The sequence below is a fragment of the Nelumbo lutea genome, chromosome 7, assembly GCF_056320005.1.
Source record: "Nelumbo lutea isolate HS-2025 chromosome 7, American lotus-T2T, whole genome shotgun sequence".
NCBI lineage: Eukaryota > Viridiplantae > Streptophyta > Magnoliopsida > Proteales > Nelumbonaceae > Nelumbo > Nelumbo lutea.
Window position 1 is genome coordinate 12,014,724 of NC_142690.1, and position 19,015 is coordinate 12,033,738.

Sequence of the window (19,015 nt, forward strand, 5' to 3'; positions counted from 1 at the left end):
CTCCCATGTTCACAGCTCTTAGACCTGTTTGGACTCCACCAGATCCGGGTTTCATCAAATTGAACTTCGATGGTAGCAGTGAAGGAAATCCAGGCCATTCTGGTATAGGCGGTATCTTCAGGGATGAGGAAGGTAGAATCATTGCTATGTTCTCAGGGCCTATAGGCTGGGGGGACTCATTGAGAGCTGAAATCTTGGCAGCTCTAGAAGGGTTTAAAAGAGCTAAACAACTGAATATTAGTAAGTTGTTGGTGGAAGGAGATTCTCAGTTGACTATTAAATGGTTGCAGAAGGAAGTGTCCAGCTTGTGGAAGTTCTCTAATGAAAGAAAGAAAATGACTCAGTTAACTCAGAATATGTCTGTAAGGGTTCAATATGCCAAGAGGTGCACTCCATGGCTGATACCTTGGCCAAACAGGGGGTGGGAAGAACAAATCTTTTTTGGGCTATATTGTAATATGTTTTTTCAGTTTGTTAGGGAGGGTTAAGTCTTTTTACCCCTCCCTCCTAGTTGTAATTTCTATATCTCTTTTTATAAAATTTCTGTTATTGATCAAAAAAAAAAAAAATCTACAAACCTATCTATCATCTTCTCTGGCTAGATCTTCCAACCTTGTCAAGATTACAGCTCACTCTGTCTAGGTGTCACTCAATTTAGAATGCTAGCGTATATAGTTGCCACCTGAGAGTTGTTGCAGAAAAAACATAATAGGCTAGCTCAGCTCTCTTTGATCTGTAAGCAGAGCTTACTGCTTGATTTGACTAAGTCACACTTTCTTCTTGTTGATTTATACACTTTCTTATCCACAACAATTTGAATGATGGCTGGTGGATCATTCCATATATACATGTGAGAAGAACTGGGTTTTCTATTCCATCCCTACCTCATACGAGCAGGTATTGTTGTCTTCTATGGGTATGTGTTAGTTGATCCAGTCCTTTGATTTTATGTAGACATAATTTTAGAGTGTAGCTTGCTAATAACCATGGAAAAAATATCTGGTACAATTAATTTGCACTCCAGTTAATTGACATGAGATACCGTTTTTGGTGCTTATGCTGTAACAGATTTAACTTGTTACAATGCTCTGCAAAACCAACAGCAATGTTCTATTATGATATGAGTAAAATTGAATCTTGATCTAAAGAATCTAAGATATTTTGAACTCTTTTTTATAAGCTTCATGTATAGAAACAAGTATTCCTTATAACACTTTTATGAAGGAATGGAAAAATCCCTGTAGCATGTTTCTGCATATGACATCATACAGAAAATGGATTTTGCATTTGTGATTGTTCTTACCTTTTTCTTCTTTTATCTCAGGCGGATTTCTTCATGACATACATTTTGACAGATGGACTATCAGGGTTTTCATTGGAAATTCTTCAGCCTGGCTTAATGGCATGGAATTTTTTGAACGTTCATTTATTTTTTCGAAGAAAAAAGAGGAAACCATATATTTATTCTTTTCCATATTACAGAGTTATTCCTATTGTCTCACTTTCAATATTAATTGGGACGGTATATGCATTAGTTGCGCCATTGCTCCTTCCATTTCTTGTAGGATACTTCATCCTTGGATATATTGTATATATCAATCAGGTCAACCTTGCTTCTCAATTCATTAGTATGTTCTGAATTGATCCATCCTAGTTTTCTCTATTTTTTATTTTCTTAATATTTGTTACTAACACCATGTAAGTAATTGCTCTGTGCAAAGATGTTTCTGTTTTCACTTTGTTGAAATAGTTTATTTCATATTTATTTTCTTATTCTTCTTAGTTAGGGTCTGTTTGGTCTGTTTAAAGTAGTTTTTTTATTACTGTTCTTGTACTTTAATCTTAGCAGGGGCACAACGGTCTTTTCCCTTCTAATTATGGTTGCCCTATAAATATTAATGTAATCTGGTGCCGCCAGACTATGATTGGGTTCGCCAATCTTCTTTCTTCTCTTCTACCTTCTCTCTTCTCTCTCTCTTCCCTTCTTGTTTACTGCTGTTCGTCCATTGTTAAGATGGTATCAGAGCAACTCTACTGGATTTGAGAGCAGATTGAACAAGTCTTCTCCTTCATCTTGCTGTCTTCTCCAGACTGAAAACAAAAAAGAAAAAAACTGACCTACGACTGATACAAGTCTTCTCTTTTTCCTTCTTTTCCTTCTTTTATCTTGGTCGTGTACCAAGGAAAAAACTCGATAAGCTGGCCTGCTGAATGCTGTCAAAAAAATTGTGAGGTTTAGACCTCTTTTCTTGGATCGTGTGGTCCTGTACTTGTGAAAGGGATGCCTGTAGGTCACGGATGACCTGTTATTTCCCAGTTTTGGTGTGACTACAATATTATGAGGATCTCTCCAGTTGTTAATACACTTGGACACTCTTGGAAGCCTGGGTAGACTAGAACTGTTGATTCTGTACAGGTCTGAAATCAATCTAAGCCTAATTTTTTTTTTTTGGAGAATTGGTGCTGGTCTGTGTTCAGTTTGTGTCCAAAACGAATTGTGTGCATGTGGACTGCTTCTAGGAATTTGTTTTTGGTGTTAGGAGGGATCCTAAGTTGTGTGTTGAAACTAAATAGTGTCCTTAACCATGTCCTCTGAGAATTCTGCAACTTCTGGGATTTCAGGAGGTCAAAACGGAATGAATAGGGAGATGGATATGAGTTTTCCTATGGCTGTAATTCCCTTTGCTGGACTGAACTACCTTGAATGGTCTAGGGGAATTAAACTCTACATTATTGCCAGGGGGAAGATAGGATATATTAATGCTTAAGTGAAGGAATCTAAGACTAGAAATACTGAATATGACATGTGGAACCAAGAACATAGTATGGTGATGTCATGGCTCTTGGTTTCTATGCTGCCACAACTAAGGAAAACATTCATGTGGGCTGAAACAACTTGTGAAATATGGGAGCAAGTGAAATATACCTATTCGGAACAAAGGCACTTTGCCAAGATATATCAATTGCAAGCTGAATCCTCCACTTGCAAGCAGGGGGAGAGAAGTCTCTCAGTGTACTACTCAGATCTGACATCAATATGGAAGGAACCAGATCATTACCAAAATGTGAATTGGAAGTGTGATAAAGATGCAAAGGCCTACAAGTCACTTGTTTCCCAGCAACGAGTATTTTATTTTCTTTTGGGGCTGAATCCTACATACGAGTCTATTAGGGTACTCTTGGAAAGTAAATACTCCCCTTCAGTTCAGGAAGTTTATGCCTTAGTTCAATCTGAAGAGAGTAGAAGAAGTGTGATGAATTGTGCAGAGGGAGAGCCAGTTGCTCTAGCTGTCAGAGGAGGAACAAATTCAAATGTTGGAGGCTCTTCTAAGAAGGGTGATTTACAAGAGAGAGTGGATGGCAAAGACAAACTTTGGTGCACTCACTGTCTGAAAGACCAGGCACACTAGAGACACATGTTGGGGACCTCCATGGTAGTGTGCTCACCTACCTCTTCAAGTTTACCAAAAATTTTCTTAGGCATTGTGGACACAAGAGTAGTGTTCTCACGTACAGACACTTGCATCCTAGCATTCCTCCTACTCTCTTCATTCTACATAGGAGAATATGCTATGGAAAGAGACAAAATGTCAGCACTTATGTTATGTTTGCTGGTGAAGTCATAATCGTCATTCAGCCCAGCAGGAAAATCAAAAACTCGGTTTTTTCAATGTACTTCTTGTACCGTTCTGCATCAACAGGACCCTTCCACTCCAAAGCCTCTAAATGATCAAATTCTTCCCAAATTAATTGTAAGGAGGAGAAATACATAGCCACTAATTTCTCCTCCTGTCGCATATTACATGCTTCTCTTCGCAATTGATAAATTCTAGCAGTGTTTTTCGCTTGAGAATAAGTTGTAGTTAGTCCGTCCCAAATATCTTTAGCTATTGGAAGGGACGTATAGTTGCAGGCAATGTGTGGCTACAAAGAGAATACAAGCCAAGACATAACCAACATATTATCTTGCTCCCATTTTGAATGGTTTGGATCTTTAGGCTTTGGCTTGGCTTCCTTACCAGTAATAAATCCAAGCTTACTTACCTCTGCCACCGATTGTAAGCTTATCTGATTGAGATCATTCAAGAAAATTTATTCCATTAAGTTTACAGTAGTAATCTGCCCTCCAGCATTGTCATTACTTCCTGAGAGGACATAGGTAGGTATGCGAACATCTTTGTGTGAGTCCATCGAGCACAAACCCTTCAAAAACTCCTTTCTCACCAAAACCAGAGTATCCAACACCGGCTGAACTCCCAAACACCTTTCCCATAAAGTTAGACAGGAGTTACAACCGTAAAATTTGAAACAAAAAGGTACTAGGGGAAAAATAGGGGAAGAAAAAAATTCCCAAAAATGTTTTAGGGCTCCAAAAAATCCAAGACTACTTGTTGCAGTTCCAGGGATTTAGTACGACTCAATCACGAGGTTTCAACAACAACCTGACCACCATACGAGCATGCAAGCCCTAAGTAAGGGCATTTCTGTCTTTGTAAACATTATTAGAATCTAATATAGATTAAGGGGGTCGACTGGATGGGTTAACCATCAGATTTTCGACTGACCCTTCTTCTCTTCTTCTTCTTCTTCTTCTTCTTCTTCTTCCTCTTCCTGTTCGGACTACTGTAGCAGCAGTCGAAACATGGTATCAGAGCCATGCTCCTGACCTACGTCAGTTGGTAAAGCACCTCAGCATTGTTCATGACTCTTCACCTTCGTTTCTGGTCAGTCGATAGAGAGAACTGGTTCGCCCTAGGTCAGAAACATTACAACTTGTCTCTCTGCTGCAACCTTCTTCAACAAGGAAAGTGACTTCAGCAGTGAATGGTTGATTGATATTCTCAAAGGAAGGTCGGTTCTCTCTTCTTCTAGTGTTACTTATATTTCTGGGTAGAATCCCTACAAGAAGCTGTTAGTATTGAGTAGAACCTAGAGAACTAGGTTTATTGTTGCCCTAGGAAGGGCTGTGTGTGCAGTAGCTGAATGGTGTAGGGCTGCTGTAAGTTGTTGAATGGTGTTAGGGCAGCTGTAAGTGGCTGAGTGGTGTAAGGTAGAATGCAGTGACCTTGCCGAACTCCTTGTGGTTGTGTAATGCCCTCTTAAGTGTGTTAAACAAGTCTGAACTGGGTGCAGCAGATTTGGCTGTGTTGTGGTGCTTGAGTGGTTGTAAGAGGGCCTCTACTTGTGATTAGTGAATGGTAAACTGATGCTTATGTGGGACGTAAGTGTGTGAAGTCAGCAGTAGTGTGAATAAGAACAAGTGTGTGCTTCCACTGTGGTGTTTTGAGGCTGCAATAGGTGCTGAAATATCAAACTGTGAACAACATCAATCAGCTTGTAGCTGAGAAGTAAAGTTAGAGACAACTGTGAAAGAGTACAATGGCAGCAATAGGAGATGGCTACAATGATCAGAAACCTAGTGTAGTAATTTCCTCCAACTTCCTAGGGGTACAAATGACCTCAATTAAGCTAAATGGGGAGAACTATGTTCCATGGGCTAAATCAGTGGAAGTTTTTCTCAAGGCAAAGAAGAAAGTAAAGCATGTAAGAGATGAGAAGCCGCCGGTTGACTCTCCAAGGTTTGATGATTGGGAACAAGAAGATGCTCAAATCATGACTTGGCTGTGGAATAGTATGGAACCCAAAATCAATGCCAATTTCATGTTCCTTGATACAGTTAAGGATATGTGGGAGCATGCTAAGAAGCTATATTCTGGACAAGATAACACAACAAGAGTATATCAACTGTATCAGGAGTACTTTGATTTACAACAAGGAACCAAAACACTAGAAGAGTACTATGCCTGCATGAAGAATATAAGGAATGAACTCAATGTCTATCATCCCCTTACTCCAGATATTCAAGTTCAGCAACAACAAAGGGAGCAGCTAGATGTTACAAGATTTTTAGTGGGGCTGAAGTCGGAATATGAACCAGTTAGAGCTCAAATATTGGGGGGCTCTACTCTTCTTACACTTGAGGAAGTATTCTCAAGACTTCATAGAATTTCCTTGGGCCAGACAGAAAACCCCACACAGTATGATAGATCAGCACTTGTGACAGCTAGAGGTGGTGGACATAGTACAAGAGGGGGAAGTCATTCCAGAGGGGGCCGTGGCAATTCCATGATTGGTCGGGGTGGCCGTGACTCAGGGGGAGGCCGTGGTAGAGGAAAAAACAACTCTACAAGGAAGTGTACTCATTGTGGTAGGGATGGACACAGTGAATTTCTGTTATGACCTACATGGCCCTCCCTCTAAATGGGCTAATCATGCTGTAGCAGGCGAGGTTGCTATTAGTGACAGTAAACTGGCAGACCGAACACCTCCCACATCTACATCTACTTCTAGGAGGGAGATGGTGAGTGTTCCGCGTGATGAGTATGAACGGTTCCTTCAAACTACTTCATAGCATACGACTGCCACATATGCCCAATCAGGTATTGCTTGCATGTCATCTAAAACTCCTTCCTGGATTATCGACTCTAGAGCCTCAAATCATATGACCGGGACTTCAGGTGTGTTCTTTTCTCTTTCTGAAACCTCCACATCACAAACTGTTACACTTGCCAATGGATCCTCATCTCCCATCTATGGTATTGGTAATGTTGACTTGGCTTCTGTCCCCTTATCATCTGTTTTATATGTACCTAAGTTTCCATTCAATCTTATGTCTGTTAGTAAAATAACCAAAGCTCTTAACTATTTTGTTACCTTCTTTCCTTCCACTTGTGTTTTTCAGGATCTCAAGACGGGGAAGAAGATTGGTGGGGGGCATGAAGCTGGTGGATTGTATTACCTTGACAGCGATGGATCTTCAATTGCACTTCAGACTTCCCTTACTCCCCTACAATGGCATTGCCGACTGGGACATCCATCTCTCAAGGTTCTCAAGATGTTGGTTCCATCATTGAGTTAGTTGTCAGTTTTACAATGTGAGTCATGTCAGTTTGGTAAATATCGTCGTGTGTCCTTCAGTCCAGGAGTTGAGAGTCGTATGTTGAGTCCTTTTTCTTTGGTTCATTCAGATGTTTTGGGTCCAATCAAAATAGTCTTATAATGGTACAAGTATTTTGTCTCCTTTATTGATGATTGTTCAAGAATGACATGGATTTACTTAATGAAAGAAAGAAGTGAATTATTTTCCATTTTTCAAAAATTCCATGCTGAAATACGCACACAATTTGGTGTTCCAATCTGTGAATAAACCCTAGTTGTTTCTAGGTCAAAGTAGAGAAGAAGAAAGAAAAAAGGGGAGGAGAAAAGTGTTCGGCCAGACTAGAAGAGAGGATGTACAAAAAGTCGCTCTCCTAGCCGACCCACTTAACTTTTATTCATGAAAACTTGAGTTACAAGAAAGACAATTTTGTCCCTCATAGAAGATGGGACACATAAACTCAGATACAATAGACATTTCACTTTCAGTAAGATACTAGAATGACCAAAATACCCCTGACTCCAGCATTCTAACGCTCCCCCTCAAGCTGGAGAGTATATATCATATAGTCCCAGCTTGTTACAAATGTAATCTATTCTTCCCCGAGACAATCCTTTTGTGAAGATATCTGCCCACTGATTTCCTGTGCTCACATGAGATGTAGTTATTACCCCACTTATCACTTTCTCTCTCACAAAGTGACAATCCACCTCAATATGTTTAGTTCTTTCATGGAAGACAAGATTGGATGAGATGTGAACAACAACTTGGCTATCACAGTATAGTTTCATGGGTTTGTCAATTGAGAAACCCATCTCCTGTAGTAGGTTCATCACCATACTAGTTCACATGTGGTATGGGCCATAGCCCTGTACTCTGCTTCCGCACTAATTCTTGCCACCACTGTTTGCTTCTTGCTCTTCCAAGTTACAAGATTGCCACCCAGGAAGGTACAATACCCTATGGTTGACCTCCTGTCTGATATAGAGCCAGCCCAATCAGCATCTGTGTACCCTACTATCTCAAGAGGTTCTCCTTTTTGGTATAACAAACCATGACCTGGAGCACCCTTTAGGTACCTAACAATTCTCAGAACAGCTTCCTAGTGAGGAACCTAGGGATGTTGCATAAACTGACTCACCACACTCACAGCAAATGATATATCTGGTCGTGGTCAGGTAGTTCAACTTTCCCACCAACCTTCTGTATCTTCCAGGATCATCAAACTCTTCACCTGCATCCACACTTAACTTGGCATTGAGTTCCATAGGAGTCTCTGCTGGTTTAGCACCTAACAACCATGTTTCTTCAAGTAGATTAAGAACATATTTCCTCTAACATAGGTTGATCCCCTGTTTTGACCTCGCAACTTCTATTCCTAGGAAATACTTTAGCTTCCCTAGATCTTTCGTATTGAAGTGGTCCTGTAAAGAATTTTTTCAGCCTGTCAATTCTATTGTTGTCACTTCCAGTTATGACAATATCATCCACATACACGACTAGCAAGATGTTTCCATCTTCCGAGTTATAGCTAAACACAGAATGATCAACCTGACACTGTTTTATCCCAAAGGCCTTCACCACTTCATTGAACCTGCCGAACCATGCACGAGGAGATTGTTTCAGTCCATAGATTGCCTTTTTGAGCCTGCACACCTTACTAGCCTCCCCCTGAGCAACAAACCCCGGTGGTTGCTCCATATACACCTCCTCAACAAGATCACCATGTAGGAAGGCATTTTTTATGTCAAGTTGTAGGAGAGGCCAATCATACATAGTAGCCAATGAGATCAACACCCGAACTGAACAATTTTAGCCACAGGAGAGAATGTCTCCATATAGTCCACACCATATAACTAAGAATAGCCCTTGGCCACTAACCGTGCCTTCAATCGTTCCACACTGCCATCAGGAAGATGCTTCACTGTATAGACCCATTTACACCCAACAGTGTGCTTACCAGGAGGAAGGGTGGTGAGTTCCCACGTATGATTATGTTGTAGAGCAGAGAGTTCTTCCATGGCTTGCTGCCACCCTGGAGAGACAAGGGCTTCTTGTATAGTCTTGGGAATGGGAACCGATGAGAGTAATGATATAAACTTGCAATGGGAAGCAGAAAGGTGAGCAGTGGAAACATAGTCTGAAATGGGATGAGAAGTACAAGTACGTTTACCTTTCCGCAGAGTAATAGGGAGATGAAGATCTGAGGGAGAAGGGGCAGTAGCAGGATCTGTCGACGGGTGCTGAAGTGGAGAAGGAGCCGAAGCACTTCTGCGAGTATACACTTGAGTAATTGGCAGCCTCTCTGTAGTAACCAGCTAATGATGTGCATCTGCAGTAGGAGTGGGAACCACGGGAAGGGGGTCCATGACTGGAACAGGAAGAGGAACCACAGAGGGAGAAGAAGAGACCTCGACATTGGAGAAAAAAGGAACTGATTCAAAGAAGGTGACATTAGGACACACAAACGATTTATAAAACTTAGGGTTATAACACTTGTACCCTTTTTGAGTCCTTGAGTAGCCAAGAAAAATACACTTTGTAGCCCGAGCATCTAGCTTGTCTACTCCAGGCCCCAAGTGCTGAACAAAACAAACACAGCCAAAGACTCTTGGGGTGAGAGGAAAGGGAGACAAAGTGGGGAACAACACGGAGAAAGGGGATTGACTTCCAAGGATTGATATGGGCATCCGATCTATCAAAAAACAGGATGTAAGAACAGCATCACTCCAAAAATGCTTTGGGACATGCATATTGATCATCAAGGACCGAGCAGTTTCAAGAAGATGTCTATTTTTCCGTTCAGCTACACCATTTTGTTGTGGGGTGTAGGTACAAGAAGTTTGATGAATTATTCCATGATGTTTTAGGTATTGCTGAAATGATGAGGAGATGTATTCTTTGGCATTATCGAAGCGAAGTATTTTCATATGAACACCAAACTGAGTGCGTATTTCAGCATGAAATTTCTGAAAAATAGAGAACAGTTCACTACGGTCTTTCATAAGATAGATCCATGTCATCATTGAAAAGTCATCAAGAAAGATTACAAATCACTTAAACCCATTGTATGACACCACTTTAACTGGACCCCATACATCAGAATGAACTAAAACAAAAGGACTTGAGACACGACTATCAGTTCTTGGACTAAATGAGACTCGATGATGTTTTCCCAACTGACATGACTCACAATCTAATGATGAAAGATGACTTAAGGAAGGAACTAGCAGCTTCAAAGCCTTGAGAGAGGGATGACCAAGTCTGCAGTGCCATTGGAGAGGAGTAAGAGACGACTGAAAAGCCACTGGAGGTCTACCACCATCAAGGTAATACAAACCACCGGCTTCATGCCCTCCACCAATCTTCGTCCCCGTCTTGAGATCCTGAAACACACAAGAAGAAGGATAGAAGGTTACAGAACAATTAAGGGACTTGGTTAATCTACTAACAGACATAAGGTTTAAAGGGAACTTAGGAACATATAAAACAGATGCTAAAGACAATGAGGAGAGATCAACATCACCAACACCACTAATAGGAGCTGTAGAACCATTAGCAAGTGTAACTGTCTGAGATGTGGAGGTGCGAGAAAGGGAAGAAAATACAACGGGAGTCCCAGGCATATGGTCCGAGGCGCCAGAATCAATGATCCAGGGTGAAGCTTTGGAAGCTAAACAAGTCATACCTGAATGGGCAAGTGTAGCTGTGTTCTGCTGAGTTGTTTGAAGGAACTGCTCATATATTGCCCGTGGTACACTCACCATTTCTTGCCCGGAAGCACAAGTGGGTGTGGAGGGGGTTGGTGCAGTTTGCTGGCTTTCAGTAATTGTGCTACTTCTCTTAGATGTAACATGGTTAGCTCAAGTGTTGGGTGGACCCTGCAAATCATAGCAAAAATTAACCGTGTGCCCCTCTAAGCCACAATGTGTACATTTTCTCTGAGCATTACCCCTTCCTTTTCCACGGCCTCCCCCTGACTCACGGCCTCCAGTCTAGTCACTGGCCCGGTGAAACATGTGCCCACCACGGTTGCTTGGAGGGCCATTGCTGCCACCACCACTTCTACTTCCACGACTACTCCCTTTAGTCACTACCAAACCAAATCTATTAGAGAAGGAAGAATGTTCCATTGGCTCAATGGATGTCCTCTTAAGACGGGCAAAAACTTCAAGTGAGGGGAGAGTTGATCCCCTCAATATCTGTGTTCTGGCAGGCTCATACTCAGCCTTCAAGCCCACAAGAAACCTAGTCACATCAAGTTGTTCACGTTGCTGTTGTTGGATCTGGACATCTGATGTGAGAGGGTGATACACATTTAGCTCATTGCTTATGTTTCTCAAACTTGCATAGTACTCTTTTAAGCTTTGACTTCCTTGCTTCAAATTGAAGTACTCTTGGTATAACTGATATACCCTAGTTGTATTGTCTTGTCCAGAGTACAACTTTTTAGCATGATCCCAGATCTCTTTGGCTTTATATAGGAACATGAAATTCACACTAATCTTTGGTTCCATGCTGTTCCAAAGCCATGTCATTATCTGTGCATCATCTTGTTCCCAATCACTGAACCCAGGAGAATCAGAGGAAGGTTTCTCCTCCCTCACATGTTTTACTTTCCTCTTGGCCTTCAAGAACACCTCCACAGATTTTGCCCATGGTACATAGTTCTCACCATTCAACTTGATGGATGTCATTTGAACACTTATATAATCTGAGGAGAGCATGATGCCTGTTTTGTTGTCATTCCCAACTACAGTTGAAGCCATCTCAATTATGTCTCCTTTGAATATACACCACAATCTCACACTTATCACAAGACTTATCTCACTTACAATACCACCAACCCACTTTCTTCAACTACACATTACACACTACACTCTAAAGCTGAAATCATTCAGTCAACACATCAAACACTTGGACTGCACACTGCAAGACCATTTACCACCAACACACCACTACTGAAATTACTCAGTCATTTCATCAAACACTTGTTCTCCAAACTGCAGAACTGATTACACACAAGGTCTAGGGGTTCACTTTTAAGCATTTAAAAACATATATATGTCAGCCACCACAACACAATCAACAGCACACCACTACTATCGTGGACATCAGCAGTCTACCACTCTTCTTTCAGCACACATGTGAGCAAGAAAACACACAAAAAACAACATGACTGATATGTGTATCAGTTTCACCCAGCACCACAACAACTAACTTTCGAAGCACACAAAAAAAAAATCAGCATTCACAGTCCATTTCTGAACACACGACAGCAGTGTCCATACCTGTATACGACTAGCCCTCTTCGTACACTGAATAGAGGGTCTAGTATACCACTTCAACGACCACCACAGCACCGGCCAGAGGCATTCTCACCTCCAGGCCCTCAAAACGACAACTCCTTTTCAGCCCTTCAATCAGATCAGTTGTAGGATGATGAAACCTACTATGAAGCTGGAGGCGAACCCAGGAAGAAGACAGCAGCAAGAAAACGAACACCAGACCTTAATGCTCTGATACCATGTGAATAAACCCTAGTTGTTTCTAGGTCAAAGTAGAGAAGAAGAAAGAAGAAAGAAGAAAGAAGGAGAGGAGAAAAGTGTTCGGCCGAACTAGAAGAGAGGATGTACAAAAAGTCACTCTCCTAGCCGACCCACTTAACTTTTATTCATGAAAACTTGAGTTACAAGAAAGACAATTTTGTCCCTCATAGAATATGGGACACATAACTTAAACTCAGATACAATAGACATTTCACTTTCAATAAGATACACCAGAATGACCAAAATACCCCTGACTCGAACATTCTAACACAATCAAAGTTCTCCGTTAGATAATGGTCGTGAATACTTTCTTACTGCATTTCAACAGTATTTAGAACAGCATGGCATTATTCATCAGACCTCGTGTGCTTTCACCCCTCAACAAAATGGGGTGGCTGAACGGAAGAACCGTCATCTTCTTGAAATTGCTCGGTCTATGCTTCACCATATGAATGTTCCTAAACGGTTTTGGAGCGATGCTGTACTCACTGCATGTTTTCTCATTAATCGGATGCCCTCTTTTATTCTTCATGGTCGGTCCCCCTTCTCCATCTTGTTTCCCACTTTATCTCCATTTCCATTAACTCCTCGTGTCTTTGGTTGTGTGTGCTTTGTTCATAATCTGAGCTAGATGCACGCTCAATTAAATGTGTCTTCCTTAGCTACTCTCGGACTCAAAAAGGGTACAAGTGTTATAATCCCATTGCCCGAAAGTGGTATGTCTGCCCTGATGTCACCTTTTTTGAGTCTGTCCCCTTCTTCTCCAGTCATGAAGCACCCTTGTCCTCACCCTTACCTCCTCTTTCTCTTCCTGTCAGTGATTCAGTTCTAGAGGCTGTTGTTGGAGTAGACTCATCTCCTCATCCAGTGCAGGTCACCACTGAACGACCACCGATCCGACAAGTGTATACACGTCGAACGACACCGGCTCCTCCTCCTGCTTCTACCTCATCTGCGGATCCTCTCATGGCTCCTATTGCTGAACCTTCAGATCTTGACCTACCCATTGCCTTACGGAAAGGTAAACGTAGTTCTACACAACATCCCATTTCCAATTTTGTTTCATTATCTCGTCTTTCTACCTCACATTGCTAGTTTATTTCACTTTTGTCTTCTATTTCCATACCTAACAATGTTCAAGAAACTCTTAGTTCACCTGTATGGCGGCGAGCAATGGAGGAGGAACTTTCTGCTCTTCAACATACTCAAACGTGGGACTTACTACTCTCCCACCTGGTAAGCATGTTGTGGGTTGTAAATGGGTGTATACTGTGAAATACTTGCCAGATGGTAGTGTGGAGCGTCTGAAGGCCAGACTTGTTGCTAAAGGTTACTCACAGTTGTATGGTGTGGACTACATGGAGACATTCTCTCCGGTGGCTAAAATTGGTTCCGTTCGTGTCCTAATTTCCTTGGCAGTTATGTATGATTGGCCTCTCCTTCAACTTGACATAAAGAATGCCTTCCTCCATGGTGATCTAGTGGAGGAGGTATATATGGAGCAACCACCTGGGTTTGTTGCTCAGGGGGAGGGTGGTAAGGTGTGCAAGCTAAAGAAAGCAATTTATGGGTTGAAGCAATCTCCACGTGCTTGGTTTGGGAAGTTCAACGAAGTGGTGAAGAGTTTTGGAATGAAGCAATGCCAGGTCGATCACTCAATGTTCAACTATGACTCAGAAGCTGGGAAGATTTTATTAGTGGTCTATGTGGATGATATTGTCATCATTGGAAGTGATAAATTGGGGATTCGCAAACTAAAGGTATTTCTACAAAATCATTTTCAAACAAAGGACCTTGGAACATTAAAGTATTTCTTGGGAATAGAGGTTGCCTGGTCAAAACAAGGTGTGAATCTGTGCCAAAGGAAATATGTCCTTGATCTATTGGACGAAACAGGACTGTTAGGTGCAAAACGGATTGAGACCCCTATGGAACCAAATGTTAAGTTGAGAAGTGATACAGGAGAAGTATTTGAGGATCTTGGAAGGTATAGATGACTAGTGGGAAAGCTGAACTATCTGACTATCACGAGACCCGACATCTCCTTTGCAGTTAGTGTGGTGAGCCAATTCATGCAAAACCCTCATATACCTCACTAGGATGCAGTCCTTAGAATTGTGAGGTATTTGAAAGGAGCTCCAGGCCATGGGCTATTGTATAAACCAGGAGGAAAACTTGAAGTAGTTGGGTATACAGATGCAGACTGGGCAGGCTTAGTGAGTGACAGAAGATCTACTACAGGCTATTGCACATTTCTGGGAGGAAATCTTGTGACATGGAAGAGTAAAAGGGCAGACGGTTGTAGCCAGAAGTAGTGCTGAAGCCGAATATAGGGCCATGGCTCACACTACCTGTGACAACCAAGCTACACTCCATATCTCATCCAATCCTGTCTTTCATGAGAGAACAAAGCACATAGAGGTTGATTGCCACTTTGTAAGAGAGAAGGTTCTTGCCGGAGAGATAAATACAGAACATGTGGGCTCCAATGACCAGTGGGCAGATTTGTTTACAAAAGCTCTAAGCTCAGGGAAATTGAACTATCTATGTAACAAGCTGGGATTATATGACACATATTCTCCAGTTTGAGGGGGAGTGTTAAGATGTGCCGAATAGGGGTAGTTTAGTCTTCTTCTATTTATTAAGTAACTTGCTTATGTGGCAGTGTTATTAGAGTTACTCTGCCCCACACTTAAGTAAGGGCATTTCTGTCTTTGTAAACATTATTAGAATCTAATATAGATTAAGGGGGTCAACTGGATGGGTTAACCATCAGATTTTCGACTGACCCTTCTCTTCTTCTTCTTCTTCTTCTTCTTCTTCTTCTTCTTCCTGTTCGGACTACTGTAGCAGCAGTCGAAACAGACTCTATAACTGTGTGTAGTGCCTTATGCTTACCTTTCTTGGGAGGCTGAGTAGGGCCTTCAATGATAATATGCCCCTATTGCTTTTAGTAGGTACAAAATTCTTTTTCTTACAGTGAGACTAGACTGTGAGAGGCCACATGCCCAAACTCTTTGCATTCATAACACTAATTCTTGGAAAAGTCCTTAAAAGGCCAAGGCCATTTTCTTATACACTTTACAGCACAAGTTCATCATGTAAACTGGATCCATTCTCAATTGTCTATAAAATGATGGAATAAGGCAGCAATTTCTTCTGTTCTTTTTCTTTCAAGTTAGATCATTTACGATTTTTCTTAAGAACCTGCAATTGATTAGTTTCAACTTTCAAATGATAATTGGGAGGGTCCAAATTCAATGGAAAACATGAAATGATTCCATTTTATTGGAATTCGTGGCCCTTGATAGAGTGAAATGGTAAAATGGGATTTTCTAGCTACAACAGATAGTAGAATAAGGATTTGTTGAGTTGAATTGAGTATAATTGGTGCAAATATTGTTTGCAGATTGAAAATGTATATGAATTTGTTTATGAGACATGTGGACAATACTGGCCATACATTCATCATTATATTTTCATGGCCATCATTCTTATGCAAATTACTATGATTGGTCTCTTTGGATTGAAGTCAAAGCCAGCAGCATCAATTTCAACAATACCACTCCTCTTGTGCACTTTCTTGTTCAATGAATATTGCAAGATCCGCTTCCTTCCTACATTTTGCTGTTACTCTATCCAGGTATCTTCGAGTCTATATGTGCATTTATGGTAAAGCCTTACAGTGATAATCAGTAAATGGAAGTTTATTATTTCTTGGTTACATTTTTTTTATCGTACAATGTTATTAATGAGGGAACCTCTACCAATTGAGGCTCCATTGTCATTTTCATTTTGAGCCCCATTGCAGAGATAGAAGTTAGCAACTCAGATTTAGAACATGTCATGTGGTTTTGAGTTGGGCTTCCAACAGATAGGATTGAACAAGATATACCTAGATCCAGATTTGATTCATTAATATTCAGATTTGAATCAAATCTCACCAGCAGATTTAGATCAATCATCAATATCAGATCAGATTGAGATATCGAATACCTCTAATGAAAGGCCATTATCCAATGTTAGTCCTAGCTATCTGGGGTCGTGGGAGGGTTGGACTGGATATGGACTTAGCCTTTTGTCTTTTGTTGTTTTTCTTTTATCTTTTTCTTTTTTTTTTTTTTTTGATAAAGGCAAAGTATGGTAAATTGAATTAATATCTAAACCAGGTCCTTTGTACAATTAGTAACTATACAAGATAACCCATTAGGTACCTCCAAAAAAATCCACCATCAAGAAAGAAGCAGCCTACTGCTGTGTTAATCACCACTGCTTCTGAAACTAGCTTCTGCTAAAAAATTCTTCTATTTCTTTCTAGCCATATGGCCCACAAAATTGCTGCTGTGACAGAGGACCAGCACAGCTTGCCTTTCCTTGACATACCCTGAACCTGCCAGCCTTTTAGTAGGTCCTCCAATGACCTCGGAACACACCACCTTATGTTTAGAGCAGCAAGAAAATAGTTCCAAATTGAAGCACTGAAACTGCAGTTCAGGAACAAGTGACTAGAAGTCTCCATCTCTCTATTAGAGAAAACACACAGCAGATCAGGAACACTGAAGCCCTTCTTCACTAGCATGGTCTTTGTCAATCATTTGTCCAGCACAGATACCCAGAGAAAAAAATTTACTTTAGAGGGGGCCGCTGTTCTGTATATGGATTTACTTGGAAAAGGTATCTCTCACTTCTCCTGCCAGACCCATATAGAAGGATTTGACAGAGCCATTCGGTCCTTGTCTACTTCCAGCATCTTGTGTCTTGGGCTTGCGGGTTCAGCCATTGACTTTGAAAGGACTTCAAAGAGATGGGCTACCATGTCCACCACCCAATCATTGAAATCTCTCCTTAAAGCTGGTGACTAGCCCACTTCAAAGAGATGTGCTACCATTTCCACCACATAAGAGTCAGCTATTAATGCTGATCTATCTGCAGCCACTGTAAATAGAGCTGGGAAGACATCTTTTAGGGCAGCATCCCCACACCAAGGATCCATCCAAAAGTGCAATTTCCTACCATCCCTCACTCTGAGTTTTAAGCCTTCAGAAAACTGATCATAAGCTCTGGAGATACCCTTCCACATTGTGCACCCGCAAGACTGGTTAGAGTTTGAAGTATCCCACCCATTGCTTCTCAACCCGTATTTCTCCTCAATAACCTTTCTCCACAAACTATCTAGTTCGGCAGTGAATCTCCAGAACCATCTTCCCAACAGGGCAGCATTGAACAGTTTAAACTTCCTGATTCCTAAACCTCCTTGACTTTGAAGCTTGCACACCTGCTCCCAATTGACAAGATGGTACTTATTTGAATCCTTCCAGCCAGCCCAGAGGAAATTTCTCATTTTTTCCTCGATTTTGTCAGCCACATTTGAGGGCATTGAGAAAATGGATAAAAATAGGCAGGTAGGTTGGCCAAGATGCTTTTAGTTAAGGTCACCTTACCCCCTTTTGATAGGTACCAGGCCTTCCATGGGGCCAATTTTGAATCTAAACTTGCAAGGAGTGGGTCCCAAATATTTGGAGGGAAGTATTCCCACTTTACACCGTAACACATCAGCCAAATCCTGTATGTTTGGCACCTCTCCTACTGCCATCATTTCACTTTTTAGATAGGTTGACCTTAAACCCTGACACCACCACAAACCAAAACAATAAGTGCTTAAAACAGCTTACCTGATCCACTTTGGCATCACAAAAAAATAGTGTGTCACATGCAAATTGCCATGAAGGTACCTTAGTCCATTGTTGCTGACCTCAAAACCGTCTAAACAGCCTGAAGTCGAGGCTCTTTCCACCATCCGGCTCAAACCTTCCATTACAAAGAGGAAAAGTAATGGAGATAGAGGGTCACCTTGTCTTAACCCTCTTGAGAATTTAAATTGTTCTTTCATTGTCCCATTGATCAAGATTGATACACTTGGAGTTGATATGCACATTATCATCCAATTCCTCCACTATGACCCAAAGTGCATCCTTGCCAACATATAATCTAGAAAGGCCCAATTCACATGATCATAGGACTTTTCCAAGTTGATTTTACAGACCAGCCCCCTTTTCCCACTTATTTTTCTTGAATCAATGATTTCATTTGCAATTAGAACTCCATCACGTTTCGCTCCTTGGAAGTCAGAAACGAGAGAGTCCATCACTCCTCACAATCTAGATGCTAGAATCTTTGCCATTATTTTATAAACACTTCCAATTAGGCTGATAGGGCGAAAGTCTTTTAACCAAGCTGCTCCATTTTTCTTAGGGATTAAAGAGATGGAGGCATTCAGACTTCTCTCCAAAGCTGCTGAGCTATGGAATTCTTCCAGGACTTAGAGCAGATCTGATTTGATTAAATCCCAAAAATTTTTATAAAATAATACTGTGAACCCATCTGGTCCAGGAGCCTTCTCCCCTTCCATTTCACCATTTCATCAATGGCCTTTTGACCTCCTCTTCTGAGAAAGGCTTTTCTAACACGACAGCCTTCTGATCTGTTTTGTTTTTTTGGGCATGAAGTGACCTTTCTTGCATTAATGGTA

General features: G+C 41.2%; 1 protein-coding gene across 6 annotated transcripts in view; it reads left to right on the plus strand.

Annotated features, from left to right (window-relative positions):
* Positions 1–19,015, plus strand: part of LOC148845123 (Early-responsive to dehydration stress protein (ERD4)) — a 94,342-nt gene that overhangs the window by 56,992 nt on the left and 18,335 nt on the right. For 5 of the 6 annotated variants that reach the window (XM_088956060.1, XM_088956062.1, XM_088956063.1 and 2 more), the window contains 2 exons: positions 1,325–1,603; positions 15,896–16,129. In XM_088956060.1, the coding sequence (XP_088812186.1) occupies positions 1,325–1,603; positions 15,896–16,129 (513 nt within the window). Of the gene's footprint in view, positions 1–1,324; positions 1,629–15,895; positions 16,130–19,015 lie in introns of all 6 variants that reach the window. The other variant, XR_016102546.1, reaches the window with a different exon arrangement.